Consider the following 19,324-nt stretch of genomic DNA (forward strand, 5'->3'; position numbering starts at 1 on the left):
GTGCCCATCAGTGTGTAGACGACAGCGGTGGCGATGTGGGAACCGCAGCGGGCGTCTTCTCTGGGGCTCCGCCATGCAGGATGCATATCTTTAGTCCAACATCGAGGGAGGGAGGGAGACAAAGTGAAGGAGAGTGGGATAAGGAAACCGGATGTCCCCCCGCCTTTACCTGGATATAAACAAACACTCCCCACTTGAATGAATCTCCTGGCACGGTGTGGTTGGAGAGGGGAGCCCATCCAAAAGCGCAGCGGTGGGAATGGCTAAAATAAGCAGCAGCTTGCCTGTCCTGTGGTGAAAGGCAGGGTGCCTTCGCTCTGCTGTATACTCACAACGCTGCCCCCCCCCCCAAGGCAGGGAGGTCACGCCGGAGTGTGACTGTAGGCGCTCTGTCCTGGGGAGACGAGGGAAGCCGTCTTATTCTGCCCCCTTCCACTTCGTGTCAGCGTGTCTCAGCTGAGGGTGACCGACTGCACACGTCAGACTGATTTTTATGGACGTAGAACTAAAATGTTCCAGATTTTCACGAACGTACGGCTGCATTTTCTTTTTTTTTCCCCATGAACCATTTTTGCTTGGTTTTCGAAAAATGGGAAAAAGTCTGGATGCGACAAAATATCCCTGCCTTGCAAATCCGCACTTCCAAAAATATTTCTTTCCTCTGAGTAAACAGTTTGTCCCTGTAATGAAAGTCAGACAGAAAATGGTGGCTGGTAGTTTCATCCGCCAGTCTGTCGTCTTACGGACGGACGGGAACTCTGCAGATTTTGTGGGATTGTCGTAACCAGCATGGCACCTTTCATCGCCATTCTCACCTCGCCCGGGATGCACTCTGGCCATCTCCATGACGATCCTAAGAAGTGAACCATTACACAGAGCTCTAACGAGATTGAAACCCTATTAGAACAAGATGTTTGAGAGTGCACAGATGGGGGAAGAGAACGTGAATGTTACCGCAAGCGATGCTGCGTGTCTCCATGGCGATTCGGCGTTCTCTCCCGGGACTCAGTCTGTCAAGTCTTCTCTGAGAAGTGCGTGTGTGTTTGTGTGTGTGCATGCACGCGCACGCGGGCGCTTAAATCCTGGCACAGAGAGAGGTGTTTTAAAATGCGGAGCATTTCATGCATTCGTCATTCATGCTAATCACCTCTGCTGTGAATATTTTCACATGCTTCTGGAAGCTTGTGTCTGGGCTGGGCTTTGTGGCGCTCATGCCGCCGTGACTGACAGCACCTAAGCAGAATCTCCTCCCTCTGTCCCCTGCAGGTAAATCAGAGAGGCCTCCATTCTCTGTCTACGGCAGAGAGCTGGGCGTGTCGGGGAGCCAGGTGAGTCATGGGCTCTACCCCCCTGCTCTCCCAGTCTGCCGCCTCACCCCCCCTTCTCTCCCCTTCTTCTTTTCCTCCTACTGCCCCCCCCCCCCAGCTGGTTGCATCTCTCTCTCACAGGAAGTTTGCTGTGTATTCCTTTTCCTCTCTTTTGATCACTTGTTTTCTGTCTGCCGCCAGTTCAGCTTTTGCCAGAGATTCTCAGGCTTTTTGCCGAAGTGTATTTAAGGGAGCCATGAAAGGGGCTCAGCGTGTGTGTGTGTTTGTGTGCGTGCATTTTTTTTTTCGTGTGTGTCTGTGTTCATGTGCAAGTTTTCATATATGCGCAAGCATGCGTGTGTCACCTGTGTGAATGCGGCGGAATTGGCGGCATTTGGGGTGGGGGGAGTGGCATGCAATGCATGTGATTATCCTTTAGTGAGGAGGAGTGCAGTATTCTCTTTTTCCAGTAGGGGCAGCATTGTCCATAAACGTGACTTGCAGCCTGTCCGTCCTTCCGGAGCAGCCTGCCCAGCCCCCCCCCCCACCCCATGCTTCTGCACAGATGGGAAGCACAAAGGCAGGATTGTATGACTCTGTCATTCCTCCCCAGCCCCCCACCCACACCCTAAATGTGATGTCAGCAAGTCCTGGTCCTGGGTCTGCGCGCCCTCCCCTTTTTGGGGAGGCATTGCTTCCGTTGCAGCCCTGCTCTCTAGCAGCAGGCGCCCGCATAGCGTCGGCCTCGGAGTGGCTCGCAGCCCGTCTCGGACGCCCCGGCTATCTGAGGCGTTTAAGGAGGCCTTTATGGAGCCCACAGCACCTACGGCCCGGTTCAGGAAGCCTTCTCACCCTCATTAATGAATGCAGAGTCTCACTCACGCAGTCTGAGCACATGAGTCATTAACTTGAATACGGAGGCAGCTCAAATGTGTAACATGTTACTATTTTTCATTATAAATAATACTTTTAAAGGCCACAAAAAAGTGAAAGGCAGACCTGCTATTTTGCGTGGGAAACAATGAAGTGTGACTCGTGCCCCACGCTTTAGGCTGCCTGCCTGTGATGTTATTCTGTTGCTGTTGTGCTCCTGCATCTGCAGCTATGTCACTATCTGCCCGTGATGGAAGTGGGGGCGTGTCCAGCACGTTTAACTTTCTCGAAACGGACCCACTTTCCAGCGTGGCTTTTTGGGAGGTCGGGGGGGGGGGGGCATAAGCTAGGAAGCCTGCCGTAGCTGTGGGCCATCTGTGACCCTCCCGTCTCTGTGGGCCGCTGGTCGGGCCTCCATGCACCGCACCCTGTGCGTGTCACCCACACACATATGATGTAAGTGCGTCGGCTCGCGTGGATGCACATGTGCGGGGCCCCCTCCCCCCACCCCTCTGGCGAGCGGGCGCAGGGCCGGCCTGGGTCCCGCTGGCAGCCCGCTACCCAGGCACCCGCCGTGCCTCTTGTTTCTGCTTCCATCTCTGCACAGATGGAGCGCATTTGGCCTCCGTGAGGCTGCCTCAGATCGGCTGCCAGTGGCCGGCAGGCGCCAAGTTCCCGTTCGGCAGGTAGCCCTCATACCCTGTGAGACAGATTAGCCTGATTAATGTGCAGGGATGCCATTAATAAAGAAGTGTCACCTCGCTTTCCCCGCCCGTCATGTTCAGACGTGAGGCTAATGTTGAGACCCCGTGTTGCGCCACACTATAAATCCGCGTGCCGCGTCCCGGCATACGGCAGGGCACCGGCACATATGCCGGCAGCTTCCCAGTTTACCTTGCTCTTTTTGTGCAGGGCTCACGTCGCTGTAATCTTCAAATAGGATCTCCAGATTAAAAGGAAAAAAAATTAAATCAGCAGCAGGAAACCCAGCTCTATCTAAATCTGAGCTCCGTAATGCCGTTTACGCTCTAATTATTCTTCAAGTGACCCAGTCCTTTATTTTATTTAGGATATAATATTGTAGGCGTTGAGCCCCACAGCTGCCTTCAGTGATTCCTAAGCAAGTGGCTACAGCATGAGTGGCCTGCCTCCCCGGCCCCGCCCCCTGTGGCTGCCTCCCCGGCCCCGCCCCCTGTGGCTGCCTCCCGGCCCCGCCCCCTGTAGCTGCCTCCCCGGCCCCGCCCCCTGTGGCTGCCTCCCCGGCCCCGCCCCCTGTGGCTGCCTCCCCGGCCCCTCCCCCCTGTGGCTGCCTCCCCGGCCCCTCCACCCTGTGGCTGCCTCCCCGGCCCCGCCCCCTGTGGCTGCCTCCCCTGCCCCGCCCCCTGTGGCTGCCTCCCCTGCCCCGCCCCCTGTGGCTGCCTCCCCTGCCCCGCCCCCTGTGGCTGCCTCCCCGGCCCCGCCCCCTGTGGCTGCCTCCCCGGCCCCGCCCCCTGTGGCTGCCTCCCCGGCCCCTCCCCCCTGTGGCTGCCTCCCCGGCCCCTCCCCCCTGTGGCTGCCTCCCCGGCCCCTCCACCCTGTGGCTGCCTCCCCGGCCCCTCCACCCTGTGGCTGCCTCCCCGGCCCCTCCACCCTGTGGCTGCTTCCCCGGCCCCGCCCCCTGTGGCTGCCTCCCCGGCCCCGCCCCCTCTGCCTCGCTGTTGCCTCTTTGTGTGAGCTGACGGCCTTCGCCACAGCCTGTTTAAATGAGCGTGAGCTTGCCGCCCGTGGCAGCTTTAGCGGATCTCTGACACTGATGCTTCCCTTTATTGTAGATAAACTGCTTTCTGTAAGGCGGCTGTTTGGCTTTCCTCGGCCGCCTTCCCAAGAGGTCTCTCGTTGTCAGTGGCTTTTAAATAGCCTGTGACTCCCATCTTAACCATGATGTGGTCAAAAAGGTCGAAGGTCATGGTCATGGCAGAGGCCGCTGCCTCACTCACACAGATTACGCTAATTGGGACAGACCTTTTGCTGGCCTCCTAACCCAGTTTGCGGAGGGCAGGCAGGCGTGGTGTGCTTGGGTCGAGCGTGCAGAGACTCCGTGGCCAGTGTCCTTCCTCATGTGGCTGCTTCGGTGGTGATCACACTCACTCTCTGGGAGCTTACAGTGCCGGGGTCTTGAGCTGCTGCGTGGCCTGCTTTTTTTGTGGGCGGGGGGGGGTTGTCGTTGACCATGGGGGTGGGGGTGGGGGGGGTAAGATCAATAGACCTGGTGAGCTGTATCACCGTCTTCTTGCAATTCCTTGTCTCTGTCCCTGTCAAGGTCTATGTCACTGTCCCTGTCAAGGTCTATGTCACTGTCCCCGTCCCTGTCAAGGTCTATGTCACTGTCCCCGTCCTTGTCAAGGTCTATGTCACTGTCCCCGTCCCTGTCAAGGTCTATGTCACTGTCCCCATCCCTGTCAAGGTCTGTCACTGTCCCTGTCCCTGTCAAGGTCTATGTCACTGTCCCTGTCAAGGCCTAAGACACTGTCCCCGTCCCTGTCTATGTCCCCTTCCTACCCAGCTGCTGGGAGTAAATCTGAGGGAAAATCACCAGCATATTTCTGTATGAGCTCACAAGACACCCTCTTTCTGAGGCCCCACGCACAGGCCTGTTTTACCCTGAGCATGGAGATGCCCACAGAATGAGTGTGAATATTAATCAGGGGAAGCTTCCGGGTTACAGAAAGCAGAGACGGTGAGTCAGTTTTCCTGCTGCCAGCTTCCTCTGTGCGTATTGATGCACTTGGAGCTGAAAAAGACAAGTAATACATGTGCAGGCGAGATTATCCCGGAAAATGGTCGCTGTTCCTCTCCAGCTGTCCGTTCAGCCCTGAGAGCCGCCGCTCGGGGCTTTTTCTGTTAGTTACCGCAGTCACTCTTTATTTTTCTCTGTGTTTGTCATACAGCTAAACCCTCTACATGTCGATTAACCTCTGGTTCCAGAGAGGATTGAGTGAATGGCCGATATTGTGTGTGTGCGTGCATGTGCTTACAATCCCTATTGTACCAGGAATGAGATTATTAATAATGGACTATGTAGCCAAACAGGCGGCCTACAAGTTTTCAGGGTGTTATATCAACACTTTGAGCGTAAATGACTATTGCTATTTAAAGCTTACGGTTACCTAATTATGAATAGTTGTGTCAATTCTTTGATGTAATTTTAGTTTTGATTTATTGGTCGATTTAGAAATGTAGTTTTTTCAAACCTTGTTTTCTCGTTAGAGAACACAAACATTCTCCTTGATTATTTTTGTTTCTCGGTCTGGATTTTCTGGTATATAAGCTGCTTTAAAGGTTTAAATGTGATATGGGGGGAGGGGATGCTGCGACCTGATGGCAGTTTTCTGCAGAAAAGGCTTTACTGACTGCTGATTTGATTGATTAACAGCATTGTGGTGAAGCGAGTCCTAATGAATCATTAGGGAGGCAGAGAGAGCAAGAGAGAGAGAGAGAGACAGTGAGCTGTAACGATGTAACAGCACTCCTGGCGTTTCTGATCGCGCATGCTGAATGAGACCCCCTAATTCACTACCCCGGGGGGGGCGGGGGCTCCCTTCCCTCCGCAGATGAGGTGTGCGCAGTCTTTATTGCACGGCTATGACCGTGTAAATATTTCGGGCTGTTGTATTGACCGGTTCAACGAGTAGTGAGCTGTAAACCATGCACAAAAGAGGCTGGTTTTATCTATCTATCTTTCTATCTATCTATTCAATCATTTCAGCATCTGTTTTTGATTTGAGGATTCAAATACTGTTGTATTTATTGCACGTTAACATTATAATAATAATAATTATTATTATTATTATTATTTTGACCCACTGTGATTTATTTAAATAATTTACTGTTTGAGGCTGTTCAGCATTGGGCAGTAATTGTAAAACTTATTTGCACTGTGATTCCTCACGCCGTAATTACTTCAGTAGTAGCTGCCTGTCTGCAGCTTTTTGCCGCTGACCCCGCGCTCCTTGCTCCTGTCTTCCAGTCACTCCGCCCGGACCTCGCTCTGGCTGGCACCGGACCAGCGACCACGCCTGGCAAGACCGCCAGCCCCCTGTTTGCCTTTTCCTCAAACCCGAGACGGCGGCCTCTGCCGGACTCCGCTCCTCTGGGTCAGTATCGCGCCGGCCTGCCCCAGCTGGAGGCCATTTTGACGTTACGGGGATTTTTAGGTGTGGCGGTGCCGCCGCTTGAGGCTTGGCCAGCTCCAACAAGCCCGACCACAGCACGCCCACCCCCCCCCCCCCCACCGCTCTCAGCACCGTCTCACAGCCCTCACATTTTCATTTGTTTTGGTTTCTCGAATTTGAAACTTAAAGCTTGCTACTTAAACAGAAATGTATAATGTGACAGGCATACTGTAATATGTAGCGAAGTCGAGCTGCTGTCTCTTAGTGCGTGTTCTGACTATTAGTGCTGTATAAATACCCTTGACGGACTGAGGGTTGTGCTGTAAGTTGGGCTGTCTGCCGGCACTGAATGCTGCTCCCTCTGTCCTCAGATTCCATACAGACGAAGAAGGTCCGCAAGGTACCGCCCGGGCTGCCGTCCTCGGTGAGTGGGAGGCCCCCCATGCTCGGTTCCCGTGCCCTGCTGTGTCCTGCTGTCTCTTCTGGCTTTGATGGGGACGGTGCTGCCATCGAGGGGAGGGGGGGGGTGGTTTATATGCGCATGGGCGTATGCACGCGTGTGTTTGGGGGGGGAAGTGATTTACAGACGTGGCTTCGCAGTGGGGCCCGACCAGAGCGAGTACGGCCCCAGTGCTGGCCTTTTGATGTTTAATTAGTCGTCATGTGGCCGAACAGGAGGACGACCAGGGACGGATGGCTGAGAATGGCCGAAATTTCCATTTGTGACGATCCCTGTGGGGGATTGGGGGTGGGGGGGTGTGGGGGGCTGGACTTCGCTTTCCAGGCCCTGGGCTTAGGCCCTACACACCGCTAACCGGTGCCAAGACCCGCAGTTCAGCCCTCTGCGCTTCTGGAAATGGCTGCCCGGCCCCCTGGTGGAGCTGCGGAAACCGAAGGGTTTGAGGCTAGAGCAGCGGTGGAATCTTCTAGAATACAGAAGGGAATTTCATTCATGGGTTTTATGGATTTATGGGATTTCATCTCAGTTTGGCCGCTTGTTTATAACTGCCGGGTCCCGGGGGCGGCTGTGGAAGCCGGCAGTGGAGAGATGACATTTGTTATGGAACAAGGACACAGCAGACGAGGAAGGTGGGGATGCAGACCGACTGCGCGGGGCGACTGCCTTGCGGGGCACAGCAAACGAGGAGGGCGGGGATGCAGACTGACTGCGCAGTTCAGCTGCCTTACAGGGCGCACTCCTTTTACTCCATATCAGTAGAGGGATTTTGTTAGCTGGGCCATGGCACGTGAAGCATGTCACCTCCACCAGAAAGGTGTCATTTCTCCCTTTTAGCTTGGGTAGCCCCCAAAGTTCCCCCACCTCTATCCAGGGAGCACAGACCACACAAAGGGAGGGTAAAACAGGCCAGGTCACGTCCTATTTGGCTGCTTCTAATTTTCTCTTCACACGCAAACGTAGACGCGTGAAGCGGCGTCGTGGAGAATGTCAGTTTGTCACATAAATGACACGGGAAGCCGACATGCCCTTGGAGGGGGGTGTTGAGAGAGCGATAACTGGTACTTCTGTGGTCACACCTGCACCAGCATAGCAAGTAAGTGGGTGGGGTGGGGGGGAGGTTGCAGAACACTGCCTCTGGGATACTGGTGTGTAGAAGCTCCTCTTCTCTGCTTTTAATTAAAGGTGTTGTGCTCCTGGTTGATGTAAAGTTGGCTTGATGTGACATTTTGTTTTGTTACTGGTAGTTAGCAGACGGGCAGAATAAGAGAGACTGAGGGACGTCCCCCCTTAGGGGGCGAGAGCCCCGGCTGAGACGGCACGCCGACCAGCATCTGCTTCTCACAGATCGCCTGACTTCCCACCCACCCGCGCTCTCCATCCTCCGAGAGTTTCGCTTAGCAGAGAAACGGACAAGCGATTGGGGAAGTGGGCCTGTAGGAGAGGCTGATGGTGACCTTCATTCAGGCTCAAAGCGGGGTTTCAAGTTTGACATCAGAAAGAAAAGGCCCATAAGATGGTGTCTGGTGTCTGGATTTCACTTCTGCTTGCAGCATCTTCGCCCCTTTTCATTCAGCCGGCCGTTGCTTAGGGTGCCCTCTACAGGTCACGTGTGTATCTGCAGAGAGGGGGAACTGAAACGGTTTAGTCTGTCTTTGAACTTCAGCATCTGAGGAGGGGTCAGTGGCTGGCTGGGTCTGAGTGAGGAGGCATGTCACCACAGAGCACATCCGATAGCGGCCCTGCGTCAGGCACGTCGTTTGATGTGGCTCTTTCATGTACTGCATGCAAGAAGCGCCTGCTGTATAAATACAGGACATAGCGGAAATTAATTTGTGTTGGACTCATTTTAAAAATTAAGTTGCAATAAACAATAGAAAATAACAAAAATATGAAGCAAGTATATAAGTATCGAAAGTGGACCCTGAAGATCTGCAGTAGCGGTATAATGCTTTTCTTTTTGCTGCAAAGCTGAGATTCTGTTTTTGGTTTTGGTATTGGATATTTCTCATTTTTGAGACGTTTTAAAATTTGCAGCATGGACAGTTGAAATTATATGATATAAATGGCCACCAGAGGTCAGTGTATCGGGATTTGTTCAGACTTGTGGTTGGGGACTGGTCCAGCTGGCTTTGAGAACATGCGAAGGCTGAGGAGAGAGAGAGATTCCCAGTTCTCGCTCCCAGTGTCCTGGGCTGAAATTGATTTGACAGAAGTCCATATGTATTTGTAATAATAATAATAATACGTTTTATTTATAGCGCTTTTCAAGATCTCAAAGACGCTTATATAGAATAAACGGATAAGAAAACATATTATGGATAGAGAAGGTTATGTATTTCAGCAAACAAAAAGGATTTTAGCTTGATTTTGAAATCGGAGACCAAGATTGACTGATGAATGGCAGTAGGAACGAGGCTCCAAGGTTGGGCAGCTAAACAATAAAATGCATGGTCACCATAGCCGTGAACTTTGGAAGGGAGCATGAAGTGCCAGAAGAGGAGGATCTAAGACCGCAGGGAGAATGGAGGCAAGGTCGGGGGAGGAAGGGGGGCATTTCATGGATAGAGCAACAGAAATATCTTGGGGCAATATGGATGAATCAACAGTTTGTGTTACGAAATGAAATACACCATTTATCAGCCAGACGAGCAAAAAGTAGTGAAAAAGAAAAGATGATAATCTGGTCAGAGAGCAGGAAAATAGAGGAGTGAGGGTTAGAAATAGACAAAGCAGAGGAACATACCAAGTGAATGTGGCTTTTGCAGTGGGTAGGGCATGACACATGCTGTGTGATGTGGTGGCAGAGTCTTGATCAACATGAATAACAGCATCTCCACAGAATAGCAGGTGTGAGGAGAGAAAGGGTGGTAAGGAGTTTGTAAAGTTCAGAGAGAAATGTAGGGTTATATTTTGCTGGACAGTAATACATACATACAATAAATTAATAGAGCAGGGTGATTTAAATGCAAGATGTTCAAAAGATGTAACTGTAGTAAGATTAACTTCAGTGATTTTCAAATAAATGACAGCAGGACCACCACCACGTCCAGTAGGACGAGGTGTACAAAGGTAGCTGAAGTTAGGTGGAGTGGATTGATTCAGGGCACAGAAATCATCTGGTGGCTGCCAGATTTTCGCGAGAAACCGCATGTCAACTTTATTATCCATGATCAGTTCATGAGTACAGATGACATTGTGGAGATGCAGCGAACGTTCAGCAGTGCATACTGTGTATGACCTTTCAGAGGGTGGACAGCAGAGCATACCGTGTGCTGGACAGGCCGACGTGAGAGTGCTTCAGGCATCGTCTCCTTCATGTATTTGTATTGTTGCAAAGCAGCTCTGGGACGTGAACCAGAGCTTGGAGTTTTTTGGGCTGCCGGGCTGTGTGAAAGAGATGGAGCTGTCTGTGAGAATCTAGCAGGTTGGTCCATCCTGAGTCAGACCCAGGGGGTGCTGTCCCCCCCCTGCCCCGGCCCGCCCCGCCATGGGCACAGCAAACAGCTCTTCAGTCAGCGCTGCTGTTCACAAAAGCCGTCAAACACCCCCGGGCTCCTGCGTGAGTCACGCGTCTATGGTTGTTTGTCGATCGTTAAAACAGACACGCTATTTTGGGCGAGACAGGGACCGGATATGTTTTGCGAGGTGAATTCCAGGATGCTTTATTGTGTTTGAACAAATCACTGACAGCTTTGTAAAGGGGTGGGGGTGGTGCAGAAAGCAGAGGGAGAAGCAGGCTGCCATGACACCTCATGTGGCGTGGCTCTGAAACAGGATTAAGTCTGGCAGGATCAGCCGCGTGACGCGCGTGTTCACTGAAGCAAGCAGCCACACTGGCCACACTGGCCACACTGGCCACACTGGCCACACTGGCCACACTGGCCACACTGGCCACACTGGCCACACTGGCCACACTGGCCACTGTATGAACGAGGTCCTCACGCCACTGCGAAGAACTTCCTGCAGAACATGTGCCGGGTACTAGACTCCTATCAGTGTGGAGAAAACGGGCAGTGGGATCATGCTGCAAAACATGTCCCCCCAAAGGTGACCCCTGACCCCATTGCGCTCGGTGTTTGGGGTGCCGTCGCCCAAGGGTGTGAAGGGTTAAGGCAGGGGTGTCAAACTCCAGTCCTGGAGGGCCGGAGCCCTGCACAGTTTTTGGTTTACCTTCATTTAACACACCTGATTCAACTCATTTTTGCTAATTACCACAGAGCTCATAAGCTAAATCATTTGTGGTGGAACAGGGAAAGAACTAAACTACACAGGGCTCCGGCCTCCCAGGACTGGAGTTTAACACCCCTGGGTTAAGGTGCCCCACTTAACGCGTATAAGTGTTTGGGGTGCCATCGCCCAAGGCTGGGAAGGGTTAAGGTGCCACGCTCAACGCATGTCGGTGTTAGGGGTGCTGTCGCCCTGGCCCAAAAAGGGTTAAGGCCTTGCGCTTCCCGCATTTAACTATTTGACAGTTAGTCACCGGTGATTCACGCACAGACTCTGCCAGGAGCTTGGGCGCGGAATGTGGCCTTGCTGTGCTCCAGACCTGGCCCGCGGTCCTCAGTGATCACCAGTATGCAAGTCTGCTACTAAGGCATGCTATCCAAATTACGATTTATCAAAAGGTGTGTGTGTGTGTGTGTGTGTGTGTGTGTGTGTGTGAGATTTCCATAGCTCTGCTCTGGGTCAGATGATGAACAAGATGAACCCTTGTGTTAAGACTTTCGGCCGTCTTTTGGGAGCTGGGAGGAAGTTATGGACAGAAATCAAATCACACAAACGAGACAGACTCCTGTTTGTGGGAGGAGAACAGTAACAGACAGGCAGTGTCTCCGAAGCCCTGGGGTAATGAGGGGCATGAGGGGATTGAATGCTGGGCCAGTCTCACTGTGTATGTGTGTCTGTGTGTGCGAGCAGTTTTACCTATCCTTATGGGGACATAATGTCCCCATAACGTGATAAATATCTGGTTTTTTTCCCTTATGGGGACCAGTTTCTATTTTATAAAAATCGGTGACTGCTATGAAAAAACTAAAAATGCAAAAACTCTTGTAATTTGTTAGGTTAATTATGGTTATGGTTAGGGCAGGGTAGGGGTTAAGGTTGTCATAGTCAGCATTTTTCCCATTGAAATGAATGAGCGGTCCCCATAAGGATATGTATACCCTACATGTGTGTGTGTGTGTGTGTGTGTGTGTGTGTGTGTGTGCATGTGCATGTGCATGTCTGGATGCGTGGACACCTAAACAGGGTCAGTGGCAGGGAAGTCTGGGCCTGTAATGTGATTAGAGGATGTGCCAGATCGACAGGTGGGTGGCGGGGCGGAGCCGGGCGGATTGGCGTGCCCGCTGCCCGTCACGCAATGGGTCAGGCCCGGCTTCAGGCCGAGCGAGACACAGGCCTCTGATGAATCGTCTGCCCTTGGCGGATAAAACAGAGGGAGTGCTTACCCCCCTCGCGTGCCGGATATCTAATACGTGTGGAGGCGGAGCAGAGAGCGTACCACTGCTTGAGAGTGCAGGGGGGTTCGGTCGCCACACCTGTGATAAGCCCCAGTCTTTGTAAAGATGATGATGATTAATAGCAGCTTTTTTTCTGAGAGAGGGAAATATTTCATTTGTGCCTTCGCGGTTATAGCTGCGGGGCCTGGCAGTATGATAAACGTTAACCTGCTTTCCACACTGAAGTTGTGATTTAAGCTTTATTCCTTTTAAATGCCTCATCCTGTTTGCTGTTTGTTTCCACCCCGCTGCTTTCATACTCACCCCTTTTGTTGTTTTTTGTGTTTGTGTGTCTCTTATCAGTGCGACATTCTGTATTTGTACTCAGACTCTTCAAAAAGGCTTTTTTTTTTTATCAGGCAATTGGGTCCAGATTTAAAAAGGTACCAGCACGCACACCAATGGTTTGGAAGACTTTAAAAGAGCCTTTGAGAACAGAAAGAAATAAATAATGTTAGCTGTGAAGGAAAGGCCTTAAAAAGTGTGCATTTTGCTGCTGAGGAGCTTTCATCTTCTGACGGGGTAGCGGGTGCCGTCTCTGAGAACGCGGGCCGCACTCCATCCAGGAAACTCCCATTCTGTGCTATGAAAGGCGGCCGCTGAGCAGAGCGGCGTTTTACGGCAGCCGCCAGCACATCAAACGCAGCCCTGCCCAGCCGCACCGCCGGGGACTTGGGATGAGCCCCCTGTATGTGTTTCTGAAGCTCCAGTGCTGTCCCTGCCTGGGTTACACAGCTGTGTGTGTGTGTGTGTGTGTGTGTGTGTGTGTCAACCTCTGCCTCCTGCGCCCAGCTGGGGAACTGGCGGAGTAAGCATACAGAAATACTGTTTACCATCACACGCAGTATTCAAACCAGTCAGACTGGCAAAATGTCAGCCGGTGCAAACCGTATGACATCATAAGAAAAACGTACATGCATAAATACATACACCCCCGTTCTGTAGGGTTTGATGTCCAGTGGCTAATTGGGAAAATATACGGCGCTCGAAAGCCTAACTCAGAGACAGATGGCTTTTGTCACAAAAATGTAGCACAGCTAAACACTGCCTGCATCCCTGACTCTAGCCTGCAGTCTCATTTAATTAAAACGAAAATAAAAGTTTCACCAGCGCATTATTAAACCCTCTGTGCGGGAATCCGTTAAACAGTTGAAAGTATTTTTTATATGATGGTGTATTACATTTAATGTATAATTCACTGCTTATTCATTGGTGGTTTTTATTTCAGGCTTGGGGGTGCTCTGTGCAGAAAATATTCAGTTTAACGTTACATTTGTGTTTGTCTTTATTAAGCATAATGCATTTGCCTGTAACAGAAAACACTAACTGCCCCCCCCCTTACTGTTGCTTGCTTTTAAAATTCTTTCCATCAGCACATATGAAGCTTCTGAGGGGTGGGCAGCAAGCCCAGCAGATGAACCCCCCCACGCCCTTCCTCCCTCGGCCTCCCCTATCAGTGCTGCCATGAATGGTTCAGTCCTCATTTGCATAAGTTCCCTCTGAGTAAGGCCATGTGTAGAGGCCAGGACTGGAGGAAATAGTCGCTTTTCAGCAGGGTGGATGCATGTCGTGTGAGAGAGCTTGTGGATCGTCACTGTGCCCTGAGACCTTAGACCAGCTCAAGACGCCACTGTCATAAATATCGCCTGCGAAGCTGCCATGTATTGCGCTTACCCTGTGCCTGGAATGGGCAATAATTCTTTGATGTATTACTGCAACGGGAAATCGGTAGGTGTGCCGCCTTCTGTGCGGAGTGTGTGTGTGTTGGTGTCTGCCCGCCTGCCTGCCTGCCTGCGTTAGGTTGGCCCCGGCTGCTGCCTTTGGAGTTGCCGGGCCAGTGTGGGGCTTTGCGGTTGGAACTCTGCGAGCCCCAGATGGTTCTGGCTGTTTTGTATCCCGCCCCGGGTTTGGGGAGCCTGCACATCTGCTGCGTCAGAACATTCCGTGCCCCGGCACAGCACTCCGGCCAGCCTTCTGCCTTCTCTACAAACTTTTTAAAGGGAGCAACCGAGCGCCCTCTTCATCGCCGTGTGGGGGCAACTGAAAGGTGTGAATATAGCTGTTCTATATCAGTCTCGCATTATCACCTAAAATATGTAATCTGATCATATTCAAGATGTCTAACCTCCAGCTATTTATCACTAAGATATAGAAGAAATCTTAGCATTTTTACAAATTTCCGCAGATTAACCCCAGCTTGTAGAAAGCCGCATTTTACATTTTTGTGACTTTCTTTTGAATGTAATTTTATTACCCAGTTATCCCAACACTGAGACTGAGATGAAAATGTTCCCCCCCCCCCCCTTTCTGCACGGCGTGGAAATAATAACAAGTCTGGGAGTGATTATGGGGAGAGGGGGCCGTTAAGGTTCGCGTTTCCTATGAGCACCATCGGTGTGGCTCCATCTGGATCCAATCACTCGGGCCTTTGTGTATCTCCAGGGAGCCTGACTCAGAAATGGCCTCTATTAAACACTGCTCCTCCACAAGCTTTTAACTGATCTGTTCTGGTGCATGCTTGTGTGTGCACGTGGGTGTGCACGGCCGCGCCTGCCCGCTTGTGTGTGACACGAGGCGCGCTTCTTGCTGCACCTGCGGAGTGGCTGAGTGCAGTGACCGGCTGGTTCCGACTGATCCAGAGCAGCGTTAATGACCCTGCCTGAATGCGGACCCCTACTAAATCGCTTGCATACGGCAGCGCGAGCTCACAGATAATCAGAGCAGACCCACTCCCATTTTCAGAAAAATTCTTGTCGTCAATACTCTCTTTATTTTGTTTAGAAAACTTTTTCCATGTGTTTTCAAGTCTTCTTTGGCGGTGTTGAAGTTGGTAGTCAGGCGGTTTACGATCCAATCACCTGCGTAAGTCTCTGACCAGCCTCTGTGATCTGAGCCGCAGCCGGAAGCTTCCGGTGTGGGACTGTCGCTCAGTAACAAGGCTCTGTTTCGGCCTGACGGGTGTCCTTGGTGCCCCATTCTCATTCCCCTTTGTTCCTGCACCACAAAAAGAATCACTTTGATCTTTTTAATATTAAGTATTTCCAGGCTTGTGTTGCAGATGAGAATGAGAGGGAAATTGATAGCATGTGCCTGGAGCTAGTCTACGTTTATGCTGTTATGATCCAGAGCCGTCGGTGAATACCCCATAAATTATCAACTATATGCTCTTACTTCTTTTTTTTTTTTAGTGAACAGCTGAATAGAATTCAGATCAGATGGCTCTAGTAAAACCTGACGCTGGCTTGTGCAAATGTTTTGGCATAACTGGGACGTCATGCAAATGTTTCTTGTAGGCTCAAAGTTTCTAGTAAAGGCTCCTGATTCCTGTTTGCCTTTCTGGAGCTGGTGATGTGTAAAGGGCCTTGTTCACCATTGGATTTTCCCATCCAGGTCTAATAAATACAGAGCGCTGTGGGATATTTTCACATTTTCTGGAGGGATTTTGGAAGGGAGCAGGTTTACTTAAGGTGTTGACCTTCCTGTTTAATATCCCGTGAGTTAATTGAGGATTTGATTACTAAAGCCCTAAGAAATGAAAATGGCAGAAAGACAAATAATTAGAAAGAAAAATCAGCAGATGAGTGGAATAAAGGAGCGACTGACTGCCAGCAGTCACAGAATTTAAGATTTTTGACCCAGGTTTTGGAAACCTGATCTCTATTTTAAGAATTTAAATGCCCTTTTTCCATGTGGTGTTGGAAGGCTCACGTTTGTTGGTGTAAAATATTGTTTCTTTTAAGACCTAAGCCTGTGGCTGTGGGGCATGGAAGTCCGTGTTGCAGACTTTTGACTGCAGGAGTTGGGGTGGGGATCTGCTGGTAGCAGGCCTCAGCATCTGACACGTCTTATCAGGAGGAGCAGAAGCACAGCAGGAGGGACTGTCGTTGGCGTTCTTGTGGTTTACCTTTGGAAGTGCTCTGCACGTGGCGGAAAGCCCTCCAGCGCTCGAGGTGGGGACTGGCCGACAGCTTAGAGCGTCCTCGTCTCTGTCTGCCGGGCTTGCTTTTGGGCTGAAACCCCCCCAGGTTTCCGGACCTGTGTTTGGACCCCACTCCTAATGGGTGTGGAGCTGCACGATGGGGGGGGGGTGGCATTGTGCCTCAAAGGGATGTTTGGTCGAAGCTGCCAAATGGGTTTAAGTTTACGGTGTCATTGTCCAAATCTCAGGCTCACCATGTACTGAGACCTCGGTGCCTTTCAGACATCGATTGTTAGTCCTTTGTGTGACATTTCGGGGGGCGGGGGGGGGGGGGGGGCATTGGAGGGCCAGCAGCGAGAGGCTTCCGATTGGCGCTCCAGGGCACTGTGAGTGACAGCTCTTTAATCAAGGTTCTGGTTAAAGGAAGTTACATTGGCGGCCCCCAGTGCCATGCAGGCTTTACAAATAGGTCTGCTGGTTAGCCTGGGGTAAGGGGGGCAATTAGCTGTGTGCGGAGCCATATGCTGCCCACCGAGGCCCAGACGGGGGGACAAAGCCCAGCCCAGTATTCCTGGCCGGCCTAGATCGCCCCGGGAGCCTGGCCACCAGGGTCATCTGCAAGCTGAGCCAGCGTGACCGAGGACGGCCCCCGGGGCCTCGGCTGGTTAAGCCCGGCGTGGCGGGGGGGGGGGGCATGTTCATCTCCACATCAAAGCAGCGTCTGGGGGAGCAGGTGCAGTCCAGGTGTGGCCACTGCACATGTGTGAGCTCCAAGTGTGTGTTTGTCTGTTTGTTTATGGGGGGCTATTTTTAGTAAGAAATGGCAGAAAGCAGGAGTGCTGTAATGTGGAGTTGAAAGTGCCGTGTGCCGTGCTGTGGTTTCATGAATGAAGGAAACGAATGAAGCTGCTGGTGTATATATTTTGGAAGGGCGAGGATGTGGTCTCACCTTGCAGTCCTCCGTGCTTGCGGTCGGTTCGGTCATTAGTAGGGCACAGCTGAACTGCGGCCAGTCATGTGACAGCCAACGCCTGCTTCTGATCTGTGCCAGTTAAACAACAGCGGGCCCCCTTCACTCTCTGCCTGGAGTGGGTGGGTCCACCATTTTAGGTAGAACCCTTCATGGAGGAGATTAAAAATCAGTTAAGCGGCCAGTTTGTTGGCCAACAGGAGAGAATCGGGATGTTGCTGGCTGATGCTTCCCTGTGCGAACAATGAATTTAGCAGCAAGGAAGTACCCTGCACAATGGTGAATGGACCACGCTTCTCCTCAGCATGTTCCCTCGCTTCCCTCTTTTCTCCCGTCGCTAAAGTCGCAGATCCATTACACAAAAAAGAACTGGAAATATTCTACATTTTACAGCTAGAGAGCAGCTGTGTAACTCTTGGTCATTAGTGAATAGCATTTTTAATACTACTTATTTTTTCATAATTATTATTTGTATGTACGTTTAAGGAGAAGATCGTGTTCAGTGGTTACGTACTTGCCTGGGCACTTTTATTTATTGCGGACACCTAGTTTTAATTAATCAGGCTTTTTTTCAGTCCCACTGGGGAGAAAATAAAGGGCAAACATTTGTCAGCCTTGTGACGCACATCCACACCTCTGCGCTGAACGGATTGCAGGTAGAACTCATTAAAAGCTGTACTATATGTCAAGTAGGGGCAGGAGAGTTTCAGGTGATCTGGTTGAAGAGGGGCACGTTCTCCGTGGTGTTTCAGGCGATCTGGTTGAAGAGGGGCACGTTCTCCGTGGTGTTTCAGGCGATCTGGTTGAAGAGGGGCACGTTCTCCGTGGTGTTTCAGGCGATCTGGTTGAAGAGGGGCACGTTCTCCGTGGTGTTTCAGGCGATCTGGTTGAAGAGGGGCACGTTCTCCGTGGTGTTTCAGGCGATCTGGTTGAAGAGGGGCACGTTCTCCGTGGTGTTTCAGGCGATCTGGTTGAAGAGGGGCACGTTCTCCGTGGTGTTTCAGGCGATCTGGTTGAAGAGGGGCACGTTCTCCGTGGTGTTTCAGGCGATCTGGTTGAAGAGGGGCACGTTCTCCGTGGTGTTTCAGGCGATCTGGTTGAAGAGGGGCACGTTCTCCGTGGTGTTTCAGGCGATCTGGTTGAAGAGGAGCACGTTCTCTGTGGTGTTTCAGGCGATCTGGTTGAAGAGGAGCACGTTCTCTGTGGTGTTTCAGGCGATCTGGTTGAAGAGAGGCATGTTCTCCAAGGTGTTTCAGGCGGGCTGGTTGAAGAGGGGCATGTTCTCCTTGGTGTTTCAGGCGGGCATGTTGAAGAGGGGCATGTTCTCCTTGGTGTTTCAGGCGGGCTGGTTGAAGAGGGGTTCTCCGTGGCTTTGCTGCTGTGTGGATATAGCTGGCAGCTGTCCTGGAATCCCTAATTGCCCCTAATGAGTGGAAAACCAGCTTACAGTCTAGAATATCCATGGCTCCAAATCACACCTTTTGTTCTTCGCACCTTTCTGGGTATCAAAATGCACAACCTGTGTAATACTGCGACATGAGCCGCTTTCAGCAAATGTGTCAGTTTAGCAACTGAACAAGGCTGTGATCTTGCTGCACTTCCCCCCCGCCCCCCCCATGGTCTGGCACTGTTTGTTTGGACTGTTTGCCATAACAAGGCTTGTTGATTGCGAGCCAGTGCTGAATTCCACACACACAGACTTTGTCTGGGCCAATCTGAGCCCGTAGGTTGGTGACACTGGCACTGCTGTGGTCCGAATGCTGCTGAGGATTTATTATTAGTGTTCAGTGCTAATAATACCCTTGAAGCGGCATGGTGATTGTGTGGAACACAGTTATTTAAAAATTCTGTGCTGAGACTCTGCTTTCACACTATTGCTAACAGTATGTGTGAGGTGTGCTTTTCATTTCTGCTGGCTTAATTGTGTCTCTGTTCATTGTCTTTTACCAGGTTTATGCTCCCTCTCCAAACTCAGATGACTTCAACAGAGATTCTCCCTCATTTCCATCTCCGAAGCCTCCCAGCAGTATGTTTGCAAGTACCTTCTTTGGTGAGTCGGGGTCTCTGATGCGGGCCGAGCCGGGTCGCCTGTGAGCATTGCGGGGGAGATTCTCCAGGGCCCTTTTCTCCAGTGTTTCTCCAG

General features: G+C 51.5%; 1 protein-coding gene across 5 annotated transcripts in view; it reads left to right on the forward strand.

Moving 5' to 3' along the window:
* The window catches only part of LOC111846776 (transcription factor 12-like), a 70,852-nt gene that overhangs the window by 37,354 nt on the left and 14,174 nt on the right, over positions 1-19,324 (forward strand). For 4 of the 5 annotated variants that reach the window (XM_072698311.1, XM_072698308.1, XM_072698310.1 and 1 more), the window contains 4 exons: positions 1,267-1,328; positions 6,187-6,313; positions 6,703-6,755; positions 19,132-19,231. In XM_072698311.1, coding sequence (XP_072554412.1) covers positions 1,267-1,328; positions 6,187-6,313; positions 6,703-6,755; positions 19,132-19,231 — 342 coding nt within the window. Of the gene's footprint in view, positions 1-1,266; positions 1,329-6,186; positions 6,314-6,702; positions 6,756-13,795; positions 14,021-19,131; positions 19,232-19,324 lie in introns of those variants that run through there. The other variant, XM_023817331.2, reaches the window with a different exon arrangement.

This window comes from Paramormyrops kingsleyae, chromosome 13 (genome assembly GCF_048594095.1).
Source record: "Paramormyrops kingsleyae isolate MSU_618 chromosome 13, PKINGS_0.4, whole genome shotgun sequence".
NCBI lineage: Eukaryota > Metazoa > Chordata > Actinopteri > Osteoglossiformes > Mormyridae > Paramormyrops > Paramormyrops kingsleyae.